Source organism: Branchiostoma belcheri, unplaced genomic scaffold (genome assembly GCF_001625305.1).
Source record: "Branchiostoma belcheri isolate BF01 breed outbred unplaced genomic scaffold, Haploidv18h27 scaffold25, whole genome shotgun sequence".
NCBI classification, from domain to species: Eukaryota; Metazoa; Chordata; class Leptocardii; order Amphioxiformes; family Branchiostomatidae; genus Branchiostoma; species Branchiostoma belcheri.
The window spans coordinates 1888850-1902186 of record NW_017803854.1 but is presented as its reverse complement, the minus strand read 5'-3'; the positions used below and the strand labels follow the sequence as shown (position 1 = coordinate 1902186).

General features: G+C 44.1%; 2 protein-coding genes across 2 annotated transcripts in view; both read right to left on the bottom strand.

Moving 5' to 3' along the window:
- Positions 1-7665, bottom strand: part of LOC109471392 — a 12059-nt gene extending 4394 nt beyond the window's left edge. The window contains exons 1-2 of the mRNA XM_019770679.1: positions 7518-7665; positions 2707-2999 (exon numbers count right to left, since the gene is read on the bottom strand). Of these exons, the coding sequence (XP_019626238.1) occupies positions 2707-2953 (247 nt within the window). The 5' untranslated portion in view covers positions 2954-2999; positions 7518-7665. The remainder of the gene's footprint in view (positions 1-2706; positions 3000-7517) is intronic.
- An 885-nt stretch (positions 7666-8550) lies between these two features.
- Positions 8551-9346, bottom strand: LOC109471391. Its single transcript, XM_019770678.1, has 2 exons — positions 9026-9346; positions 8551-8820 (listed from the first exon to the last, which is right to left on the bottom strand). The coding sequence occupies exons 1-2, from the start codon at positions 9344-9346 to the stop codon at positions 8551-8553; spliced, it is 591 nt and encodes a 196-aa protein (XP_019626237.1).
- Between the last annotated feature and the right edge of the window lie 3991 nt (positions 9347-13337).

The window sequence follows — 13337 nt, the reverse complement described above, 5'->3', positions numbered from 1 at the left end:
GGTTTCAAGCTTGCAGTCAATAGCTCTGCGCCGAAACAGCTCAATTTATTGGTTGGCGTCATGGCTTCGTTTTGGTTAGACCCTATTTGAATAAAGCTATAAGTACAAAACAAGTCAATGCTGGTGGTTGCCGCACGGGTTCAGTTTTGTATAGAGCTCTGAAGATATTATGTTTATTGAAAATGACTATTAGGCTGAACAGCCAGTACTCTGTCACAAATAAAGACTTCGTCACGCAACTCTGCACAGGACTGCTCGCTCAACTCTCCGTCAGTCTGTGACACACGGAGAGCTCTGCGCCAAATGAAGTCAATTCGTTGGTTGGCGTCACCGTTCAGTTTTGCTTTCACCTCTTTGCGCTCTGCTCTCAAACAAGTCAATTCGTCATGGCTGTCGACACAGGTTCAGTTTTGTATAGAGCTCCGAAGATATAAAGGTGATTAAGTATGACTATTAGGCTGAACAGCCAGTACTCTGTCACAAATTAAGACTTCGTCACGCAACTCTGCACAGGACTGCTCGCTCAACTCTCCGTCAGTCTGTGACACACGGAGAGCTCTGCGCCAAATGAAGTCAATTCGTTGGTTGGCGTCACCGTTCAGTTTTGCTTTCATCTCTTTGCGCTCTACGCTCAAAACAAGTCAATTCGTCATGGCTGTCGACACAGGTTCAGTTTTGTATAGGGCTCTGAGGATATCAAGTTAATTAAAAATGACTATTAGGCTGAACAGCCAGTACTCTGTCACAAATTAAGACTTCGTCACGCAACTCTGCACAGGACTGCTCGCTCAACTCTCCGTCAGTCTGTGACACACGGAGAGCTCTGCGCCAAATGAAGTCAATTCGTTGGTTGGCGTCACCGTTCAGTTTTACTTTCACCTCTTTGCGCTCTACGCTCAAAACAAGTCAATTCGTCATGGCTGGGGGCACATGTGTCAACACAAATATATTCGTATATAAAAAGTGATGTACCCATTCATTTATAGTGGTATAGCCCATCTATAACCACTGCCATCGTGTTTTTTTTCTCGTAGTTAACATAAAACCGGGCTCTAGAACTCAGCTATTTAAGTTGATGAATTCCAAAAACCTCTGAGTAGTTGGTTTTGGTTTAAGGTCTGTTTTCTACAACCAAACATTTTCTTTCCACACCTCTCTGGCAAGATTTACAACCGCAAATCAGGCCCATTTCAATATAAGTTTAGGGCAATACAGAAAGTACGTTGTTACAGTCATTTCTTTACATAGTAAGTTGACCTATAACACTTTGGTATACAAGAACACTATTCAAAGAGACAACATCGTTTCTCCATACAAAACAAAGTTAACATGCTTTTGTAGTGTGATCGGTCAAGCAGTGTGCCACCCATTGTCCTGTATTTTACAACCAACATCCGTTCTAACCGAGACGGCCACCCTCGCACGAAACAAGTCATGCACAGTTATAAACTAGGTGTGAACGTGCCATAATCCAAAAGACAAAAGAGTGCAAAAAACTTCAATGAGCGATTCAGAAAGGCCAAGATTTCAAAAGAGGTAAGTGCCATCCTGATCTCATGTTGTGTCGTCTAGACGCCCAGACAGTTCTGCATATAGAGGGCCAAATAGAGGGCCAAAGGAAAAGTAGTTCTACCAGAGTTTAACTAAAAAGCGACTTGGTCTTGTGCGCAAAGAGGTGGAATCAAAACAAAGCCATGACGCCAACCAATGAATTGAGCTGTTTCGGCGCAGAGCTATTGACTGCAAGCTTGAAACCGACGGAGGCCGACCTGTCAGAGCAGCAATACCACCTCTGCGGGCCGCTGGTACGTTACAAAGCCTAGTAGTCACATTGAACTGGCTTAAAATCCCCGGAGCTCTACACAAAACTGAACCTGTGTCGCCAGCCATGACGAATTGACTTGTTTTGAGCGTTGAGCGCAAAGAGGTGAAAGTAAAACTGAACGGTGACGCCAACCAACGAATTGACTTCATTTGGCGCAGAGCTCTCCGTGTGTAACAGACTGACGGAGAGTTGAGCGAGCAGTCCTGTGCAGAGTTGCGTGACGAAGTCTTAATTTGTGACAGAGTACTGGCTGTTCAGCCTAATAGTCATATTTAATTAACTTGATATCCTCAGAGCCCTATACAAAACAGAACCTGTGTCGACAGCCATGACGAATTGACTTGTTTTGAGCGCAGACCGCAAAGAGGTGAAAGCAAAACTGAACGGTGACGCCAACCAACGAATTGACTTCATTTGGCGCAGAGCTCTCCGTGTGTCAAAGACTGACGGAGAGTTGAGCGAGCAGTCCTGTGCAGAGTTGCGTGACGAAGTCTTTATTTGTGACACAGTACTGGCTGTATATCGCCTACTACTCACAGAGCTCTATAGAAAACTGAACCCGTGACGCCGACCAACGAATTGACTTGTTAGGGCGCAGAGCTCTCCGAGTTGCGCAGAGTTGCGTGACGAAGTCTTTATTTGTGACACAGTACTGGCTGTATCGCCTACTACTCACATTGAATTAACTTAATATCTACAGAGCTCTATAGAAAACTGAACCCGTGACGCCAACCAACGAATTGGCTTGTTTTGGCGCAGAGCTCTGCGGGGGTATCGCGGAGGGCTGTACGATCAACCTCCATGGAGGAGCTCTGCAGAGCTGAGGGCTGAACGAGCAACCTCCATGGAGGAGCTCTGCAGAGCTCCTCCATGGAGCTAGCTCGTGCAGCCCCTTCTCTGGTTGGTTTCGCCCTTGTGGATTTGCGTCACGAGCGTCGCCTTGTCGGTGATTTCCTTGGGGTAGAAATCCAGCTTGAAGGCCTGTTTCAGCTTTTCTGGGGTCGCGTCGCTGACTTTGAGTTTTTTTGTCGTCGCTGCTGTGGCCTGGGACGGCGCCGGTCGGATGAAGACGGCGGTGCCCACGCGTACTTCCACCTGGTTGGCGTTAACGCTGGCGCAGGTCCCCATGCTGGCGTCTCTGGGTTACTTCGGCGCACGTGTAATTCAAGTATTTCTGTGATTACAAATTATTCATACATAAGTACACACATTTGTATTCGAACAACGCGATAGGAAAGGACACACCGAATATAGTATAGTATGTATATCCATCCCTTCCACAAGGGGGTCTTAAACTAGACTTCATCTTGTCAAGATAAAATATAAATCCCCCATTCCACTTAGACGGCGCTCTCACGGCGCTCTCTTTGCGACCTGAAATTGGCCAGAGCGTGGAGAGAGCGCCAAGGTCGCCATGGGAGCACGATGACAGCGGCATGGGAGCGCTCCGACCAATTTCTGGTCGCAGAGAGAGCGCAGAGGGAGCGTCCTAGTGAAATGGGTGCCTCAAACCCTTGATTTCATAATCTAAATATGATGCAGGATATGACTCTGGCCAATTTCAGGTCGCAGAGAGAGCGCCGTGATAGTGCAGTCAAAGTGGAATATTAATTATAGGCGTCTAAGTGGATTTACACATGCACAGAAATAAAATACACGCAGTCAAACACATACACAAAAGCACACAAATTAAACACACACACATATATCAACAAAGGGACACACACAGACAGAAGCAAACATATACATAGGCTCCTTGAACCTTGAACGGGCACGTATCTGTATCTGTATCTGTATCTGTATAGCCGGTATAACCGCCTTTCGGCGTAACACACCAGCTTCGCAGGCACGCGGCGCGGCGGCAGCTGGCTATATTACACCGATCGACTTGTTACACCTAACCCTTGAACTTCTAGCTCTAGACATTGTTTAAAGCTATCTATTGACAGTGCCCCTACTGTACTTGGTGACAGTGAGTTCCACTCTGCGATAGTTCTAGGAAAGAATGAATTCTTGAACACCTCAATCCTTGGTTGATAACTCTGGTACTTGAATGCGTGGCTATTTCTTGTTCTCCTCTGGGCTGGTATTAGGTACTTAGTAGTTGGGACATCCACCAGTTTATTAGTCATTTTGTACATCATGCATAGTCTAGACATTTTTCTTCTGTCTTCAAGTGAGGTCCACTGTAGGTTTATTTTCATTTCCGTGACACTAGCACCTCTTACATAGTTGTTCATACAGAATCTTGCAGCTTGATTCTGTACCCTTTCCAATTTGTCTTTGTCTTTCTTTGTATATGGATCCCATACTGTCGCAGCGTATTCTAGGTTCGGTCTTACAAGTGACGTGTATGCAAGTGATTTTACTCTCGTTGGACATGCCCACAGATTACGTTTAATCACTCCCAATGTCTGTTTCGCCTTAGTTGTGATATTATTAACATGTGCACCCCACTTCAGTCCGCTTGTCAGCGTGACGCCCAGATACGGATGGATTTTTGTGGTTGCTAAAGCCTGACCACAAAACTGGTAGCTAGTTGCATGTGGTGTTCGTTTGTTTGTTATGTGCATAATGTAGCATTTTTCGGGATTAAACTGCATGAGCCATTTGCTTTGCCATTCTTCCAGGGTGTTCAGGTCTTTTTGGAGAAGTTGTGAGTCGGTCTGTGTAGAAAGCTCTACATACAATAGACAGTCATCGGCAAATAACCTCACATTTGAGTCAAGCTGATCTGGTAGGTCATTTATATACAAGAGAAAGAGCAATGGCCCCAGGACGGTTCCTTGAGGGACCCCAGACGCTACTTTAACTGGAGCCGACGCCTTCCCTTCAACCACTACTGTTTGCTCCCTGTTGGTCAGGAAAGCCTTTAACCAATTCAGCGTAGGGCCTTGGATTCCATAATACTCCAGTTTTGAGATGAGCCTGCCATGGGGGACTTTATCAAAGGCTTTAGTGAAATCAAGTATTGCTAAATCTACCTGCCGTTTACTGTTTAGTGCGCCAGCTATGTCATGGACTGTTAGTATAAGCTGTGTTTCTGTGGATCGTTTGGCTCTGAATCCATGCTGGTAATCCGTTAATATACTGTAACTTTCTAGGTGCTTCATGATTTGGCTATGGATGATATGTTCAAGTAGTTTGCAGGATATGCAGGTCAGTGAAACAGGTCTGTAGTTGCTGGGGACCGCTCTATCTCCTTTTTTAAAGATGGCGCATATATTTGCATCCCTCCAATCTTTAGGGATTTCTGCAGTGTTTAGCGAGTGTTGGAAAATATTGTTTAGAACAGGCGCGATTTCACTAGCTGTCAACTTGAGGAACCACGGTGGTATTTGGTCTGGTCCGGATGCTTTAGAGGGATTGAGACCTTGAAGCATTTTTTCGACACCATCAGTAGAAACTACTATACGTACGCGTGTGAAGAAACAACGAAAACACGAAATAACAAAGGACAATACTGTGGCTTTTCAAAGGATTTCTTCAGCCTTTCAAACTTAGTAGGATTGTATTTCCCGTGGATTCATGTTTCGTTAACCATGGGAACGGTACACTTAGCTGTGCTGTCTTAATGTACACGTGAATTCAATTAGGTGCATTGCCAGGCAACATCCACAATTGTTTTCAGGAGTGGGGCATAAATACAACTTAATTTGTTTACCTTCAGTTATACCCCCATTCCACTTAGTGGCGCTTTCACTGCGCTCTTTCTGCGACCTGAAATGGGCCAGAGCGCGGTGAGAGCGCCGAACTCCACGAAAAACGTGCTCAAGTGAAATCTCTACAGCGACCTCTCTGCGCTCTCTGCGCGACCAAAAACTCAAATGTCAGCAACATTTTTGGGCGACAAATTCATAGCTCACTCAACGAATTACAGAAATAGAGAAACGAAATTTTGTACCTTGTCTCTCTTTCAAAGATATTCTTGTACATCCTACATCATATTTAGATTATTAAATTGAGAGTGTAAGGCCCCCATTTCACTAGGGCGCTCTCACTGCGCTCTCTCTGCGACCAGAAATTGGCCAGAGCGCGGAGAGAGCGCCGAGGTCGCCATGAGATCGCCATGAGAGCGCGATGAGAGCGCCATGAGATCGCCATGAGAGCGCGATGAGAGTGCCATGAGAGCTCCACGATCGTCATGAGCGCCGTCACCACGGCGATGGTATGGAACCGGGTCACACCATCGCCGTGAGAGCGCCGAGGACGGCGTTGCAACGACGAGCGCCGTGAGAGCGCGACGAGAGCGCGGCGAGCGCCATGAGAGCGCGCAACGAACCCAACATTAATTTGGATAAAAAATGGCGACCTCGGCGCTCTCACGGCGCTCTCTCCGCGCTCTGACCAATTTCTGGTCACGGCGCTCTCACGGCGCTCTCCGCGCTCCCACAAGAGATAGAGAGCGCAGTGAGAGCGCCGTCCTAGTAGAGATTGGGGCCTTATACCTTTTTTCATGATTTTAAATGATGCAAGATGTACAAGAATGACTGTGAAAACAATGAAACGAACGTACAAAAATTAATTCTCTATTTCCGTTGAGTCAGCTATGAATTCGTTGATCGTGCAAAAACGTTGCTGACATTTGAGTTTTTGGTCGCGCAGAGAGGTCGCCGTAGAGATTCCAATTGAGCACGTTCTTTGTGGAGTTCGGCGCTCTCTCCGCGCTAGCTCTGGGCAATTTCAGGTCGCAGAGAGAGCGCCGTGAGAGCGCCAATAAGTGGAATGGGGGCCTTAGCGACGGGTCTTACGTCTTCATGTTTGTCCGCTGCCATAGAAACATCACGTATACATGCTTCGCCGAGAAAGCACGGCCAAGTAACGCTGTAAACAATATTTAAAGCACTGTGCAATCTTCGCACGTCTCCACGGCACGGTATTTGCTTGAGTTAAACGCTGAGCTGTCTTCAAAAAGACATGCCAGAAACCTACAACAACAAGCTCACTCCTCAAACAAATTTGACTTTTTCTATATACACATACCATACGTTTCAAGGCAACTTAACGGGGGGCGTGCAATGAGGTCTCGACGTCATGCTCACCTCACCTACAAACAAGTGCGCAACTCAAATTTCGGGACATAAGTACTGAGTATGAGCGCAAGGCCTTTAATGAACATCCACCATAATTCAAATCCTTGTGTTCATTACTTTGCAGACGAAGCTCTTTTGAATTCAAAAGCAAATCAGTAGGTAAGTGAAAAGCTGCGATCAGAGCTGTTTTTGCCTACAATTGGGGCGGGCGTCTTGTCATGGAATCTACGAAGACGTTGTCAAAAATGTCTGATGTGAATCCTTAACCGGAATGAAGCGAAGTGGATCAAGAAAATACGCCGGGTGGAGATCCCTGACGTTTATTGATGCTCACACCTCACACCGCTGCTCAAATGTCGATGATGTTGCCATGCTTCTCTCCTTACTTTTTTTATTTTCAAAAACACGGCGTCACCTTTAAACTACGTGATCATCGCCATGATTTGAGCGCTCCTTGTTTTGGGGAGAGGCTTTGAACGTATCGAGCGCCCCTTGTAAAAGTACTGTCGGGTTACTATACATTTAGCATTGCAAATATTTCGTAGTAGGCCCAAAATTGCCGAGCCAAACCACTTTGGGAGTTGTTTAAACTCTGTACATGCCTTGACACATTGAAAGCGCCAACAAAATAACTTCGTGAACGAAAATCTAAAACTTACCTCCAAGTTACAAGAAGCTAGTTGGCTCAACGTTGCGTTCCCAGTCCCCGCGGTTTCACGATGTACCTTTAAGCGATGTTGCGTCGCCCAGGAAGGGTCTGTTGTTTCTCTGCTTGGACGACTTTCCTCCCCTCCGGAGAACTTTCACTTTTGACGCTGTTTACTTTAGCGTCGTTACCTTTAAATGCCCTCCGCACAATTGACCACAACACCTAATCCCATATAGGCTCCCAGTGCAGCCAGTTTCAGTGCCTGACCTACTGTTGATTTTTTTTGTCGATTGTTCAGCAAAAGATCAGGCACTATATGAACTGTAATTGAGATAACCTGGCGTCTGCTTGTAGGAAACATGAGGTCTGCTACTATGGCAATATGGTGGCTGCTACCATGGCAACATGACGTCTCTTGTCATGACAATAAGACATTCGATGTTTTTACTTCTCGTTATATTGGATACTAAATATAGTATCGAAACTATTGTTTTGTTTTGTTAACAATCCAAAGACAAAGCCTGACCATATAGTTTACCAAATAACGTTTATTGATCTTTCAATGACATTGTACAAAAGTTGGAATTGATTTCATTACATACACGAGCTATAATATGCAGAACATTGATATGTATACAGAACATATAGATATATAATGTGTACTTCAAAGAACACAAAAACGCATAAACGCTAAATAGACCAACGATTTACAGGTACAATATAAGCATACGTCAGAATACGTTTCAGATTTCATGCTATATTTACAGCTTTTTACAAAGAATTTATAACATTGCAGTACATCAATTTCCGTATTATTAATATACACGTAAATGAAAATTGAAATGGGGCTTATTTAAGCAGTATTACAAACGGATGGCCTAGTTAAAAGTACAGCTGAATCGGCGCGATTGGCTCTTCCTTTAAGAGTAGGTTGACAGCACGTGGGTAGGAGAAAGAGTGACAGGCAAAAGAACGGGAGATCAAAAGGGCAATGGGGTGAACTTGAAGATCTGGGGGATGTTTAGATGCATCATTAATGCGTTTTAACGGGTTTCGTAATCTTTTACTTCACAGTACTTGTGTCCCGTTGAGTCGTATAGCTCATCCTCGTTTATTTGGTTGTAGGTGTTCGTCGTAGCTGTGTTCGGGCCTTGCTCTGAAGTTTCACGGTCATTGTTGTAGTAGTGTGGCGATGGATTGTAAACTTCATTCTCGTTCATTTGGTTGTAGCTATTTGCTGTAGCTGTGTGCAAGGCTTCCCCTGAATTTTCATCATGATCAATGCTGTAGCTGTGTCGCGAAGGGTCGTATAGCTCATTTATCTGTCTGTCTGTCTGTCTGTCTTGTCTGTTTGCGAGACTTGTCCTAAAGTTTCGTGGTCATTGCTGTAGTGGTGTGGGGATGGATCATAAACCTCTTCCTCATTTATTTGGTTGTAGGTGTTGGAAATAGGTACGTGCGAGGTTTGTCTTGAAGTTCTTGTCATTGCTGTAGTGGTGTGGAGATTGGATCGTACACTTCATCCTCATTTATTTGGTTGTAGGTGTTGGAAATAGGTACGTGCGAGGCTTGTCCTGGAGTTTCTTTGTCATTGCTGTAGTAGTGTGGAGATGGATCGTAGACTTCATCCTCGTTTCTTTGGTTTCTTCTTCTATTTGTTGTAGCTGTGTGCGAGGCTTGGCCTGTAGTTTCATCATAATCATTGCTGTAGTGGTGTGGAGATGGATCGTACACTTCATCCTCGTTTATTTGGTTGTAGCTGTTGCCATCTGCTTGACCGGGATCGCGAATATTCTCTGTCTCTGTCCGGGGAGTGTCTTGTGCATCACGGCTGTACATCGGATTACTCTGTAAAAGTGTGTTGATGTTAGATAGAGGAATTCCTGCAGGGACACTGCCGTTGTTCTGTGCACCTTGAAATGCGTTGTTTCGGCCTCTATTTTGGTCGCGATTTCCGCTATTTCTCCTTCTCTTTCCGTAACACAACAACAGAGCGACAACCAGAGCTGTGCCGACAGGCATCAATATCGGGAGAATCCACAGATTTGAAACGTACGAAAATTCAGGAGTCACGTCACTACTCTGTGTGAGGGAAGATACCGGCACACCGGCTGTTGCATTGTCCAGTGATATTTTGGTCAGCCCCGCATTTGTTGAAAAGAAAGCTGTTACGTTTTCTGATCTAATGCTACTCACTCCGTGATGGGTGTTATTAAAACCAGTTACATTCGCGTAGCATTTCCTTGTTTTCGAATTCGTTAAAGTGAAAATGTCGTTTCGTACACCGTTGTCACAACGTCCCCTTCAAAACATTTCGTGTCATCTGCTTGCCTTGTCGCGGACACGCTGAAGAAAGAGACTTTTCTGTCGTCATGGACGAGAGCCAGGCAGTTCACTTTTGACCCAGAATGTATCCTTCCGCCACCTGTTTGGTTTGATTTGTTCACGACTACGCTAACACCCTCCTCTTTGCTGGCGCCTGGATTTTTACGTGCCTCAAAAGCAGAGACGTGAAGAGTAACGTTAGATGTCCCTTCTAACAATAAACGCAAACCACCAGATTCTTCCCATGCGTTTGAACACAGAGTTGAAAAAGACTCATTTGAATATTCTGTACCATTCTTGACTATGATGACGAAAGGAGGATACGGCTTAAAATGGCCAAGCCGAGATTCTAATCGACCACACGCCTTCGGATAGTCATTTTTGCTTTTCGGCTCGCTAGACCAATCTATGGTAAACCTGCTTTCCGTAGATTCATAATTCATGACTAGAACTGTGCCGACTGCCTCCAAACGTATCAGCTGTTTTGCGTTTTGCGCACAGCTTTCCCGTACAAGTTTCCACGCCATGTTTTGCAAAGAACCAGAGGTTGAGACGAGATGATTCCCACCGAGTACGACAGTAGCTATGGCATGACTTTTCAAAAACGTTTCCTCGTTCAGACGGACTAGATCGTTATGGATTAAGTCAAGAAGCTTTAGGTTAGTTAAAGGCTCAAACGCTTTGGACGGAATCGTTTCAATCTTGTTATAGGCAAGGAGAAGTGTTTTTAGTGCGGCGAGTCCGACCCACCACTGACGTTGTACTTCTCGCAACGCGTTGTACCATAAACCTAGAGACTCAAGTTTGTCCAGATTTTGAAAGCATCGCGGTTCTAAACTGGAAATCGCGTTTTCACGAAGTGAGAGATGCCTCAGATCGTTTTCTCCCCTTGAATGTGGACCGCTGTACCAGTTTTGCGGTACGTGCCTCAAAAGATTATGATCTAAATACAAAAATTTCAGCTTTGCAAAGTCTTTGAACGTGCCAGTTTCCAATTCAGTTATTCCCGCATCAAAAAGGAATAAAATGTCGAGGCGCGAAGGGTCGATCAGAGCTAGTTTTTGGAACGATAACATTCCAAACTGAAAACCTTTCACTACGAGACGGCCCTCGCCAGGGAAACACTTGTCTGCGTGGCTCTCTGCTGTTTCTAAGGGATACCTGGGGCCGTTGTGACACACAAGGCACGGCTTTCTGTCTAACGGATGAGGAGGACTCTCCTCTCTCTCCCTTTGAAGTAAACGAATGGCCTGACATTCGTTCAGCCTCCACGGTTTTCTTTCGCATGTAGGAAAGCAGGTGTGGTCTGCCATGAGACCGGATACCGTGGACAAGATGAGAACTGTCAAAACGGCAGATTTACACGGAAATTTCGACTTCGTCGTGAACATTTTTTGCATCCAGTTCCTACTAAAGTTTTATATACCTTTAAGGTTTTGACACAGTTGTTTGTTCTATAAAGTATCTGAACTCGATACTGATCCCTTCAGTGAATGCAAAGTCTTTGTCTTCTTCCCCAAGAAAGGAAAATTTTGAGAAGGGAAGTCTATTGTCTAGGAAGATTGTTTGTGGAGATATATTTTACCTGAAATACAGGTGCTGATTTCTCCCAATCTGAAGCGGCGAAGTTTCTCGGCAGTTCTGACTCTGCCTAGTCGTCGGACCTTCCTGTGGTAGTTTTCTCTCTTGATAGATGCGTAGTAACCGCTTCCGACTCTAAACAGCTAGATTTAGCGAGAGAACGTTTCAAATGGCTTATTCATGAAAGAAAATAAACTGGACTCTCCATCGTCCTTTCTGAGCGCATGCTATTAGTTGTCGACACTTCCGTCTTTAAAATGTCCGAATCATTCAGCGAGCTCTCTTCACTATAAGGACTAACCTTCTTTACGTTACCGACAGTCAAGAAAACAAAACCAACACTGTCGTCTATACCCTCAAATCCCTTAATTTATGCCCCAGCTCAGACTAATATCTGCGTCGCAATGTATCCATAGATACGATGGTGTCTTGTTGTGCAGATATCTCTGCTCCCGTGATTAAAAAGAAGAGCAATACAATCTTTATGTACGAAGGACCTGCCGGTATAAGTTACTGACCAGAGTACGGTGGCTGGTAGGTACAACATATTGTAGCACTGTTCGAGAAGTAAAGCATCTAGGAATTCTGACTATTTATATTAACTAGGGTCAGAAAGTAAAGAACATGTGTCCACATGGTCTGTAGTAGTAGTCAGTAGGTGTTATTTTCTGATGCTAATATAACGTTACATTGTAAGAATCCGCCTAGATGCTACACCGTTACAATACGTTGTACCTGTCGGCCACGGTACGGTGATGCCCTGTTATGCAGAAGACCCTGTCCCCGTATTATGATTAAAAAGAAGAGCAATCGAGTATCATGGCCCGGCGGTATGTCGTTTTTTTTTACCAGACTGATTGAGACGCGACCCAGTAGCCGAGACGGTTAATCGTTATACCCACAAAAAAAAAGAAAAAAAAAAACATTTTAAGATTTTATAGCTTTCGATAAAAAATAAACTATAAAGGCAGTTATACTGTGTCCAACCATGCTAGTATAGTATGTATAGCAATTGAAAACAGGCAAGGATCGTCACTGACAAACATGAACAGCCCAGAATTATGACTTTATTTCATTTTATCGTCATTTTAAAGTCTTGGATACCTGTATGTATGATACTGTGATTACCTGTAGTATACAAGCAACCACTAAATAACAGTTTTTCTCTCTTTACTAGATTGTAATAGACTAATCACAGTGCACAGTTACATATCACCATGAAGTGTTTGAATACGCCTGTCAGTTCTGTATATCAAATGTTGTATAGTCAAATTCTCAAATATCATATTCTGTATCTGATGGAGGTTATTTTTTCATGATTAACATTGTCCTTCTCAACAGTCAAGTTCATTTCCCCCTAAAATTATGCCTCAGTGTCCGAACACTTTACAGTTCCAGATTACAACATTCTTAGGCTCTTTAAACAAACAAACAAACAAACAAACAAACAAACAAACAAGTAACACACATATGTACATTTTCAACGAATTCGTCGGTCATCAAGATGAAAAAAATGACTTCTTTGATACTGACACGCATACAGCAATGAAAATTGTATGAGTACTATGACGGTTCCCCCTCCTTTCTGAAATCGTATGGAACTGTATTACTGACAAGCCATCGAACATCTATAGAACACTTCAAACGGTTTAGTGACTATCACACAGTAAACGCCAATCAAACTAGAAAGGCCAATATTTGCTTTGGAGCAAATACAGCGATGGGTTCACCACATTTTACGACATGGCAGGGAAAGAATGAGAAACACAAGGGAAAACAATGATTTACATTGATATAACTACAATATGAAGTAAAATACAACTAAAACAACAGTTGGATAGCTATTCCCTACTTTATTGGTTAGGATTTTTAATTGCATAATGCAAACTGTTGATTTTCAAAATAAAAAAAAAACGTCCATGCC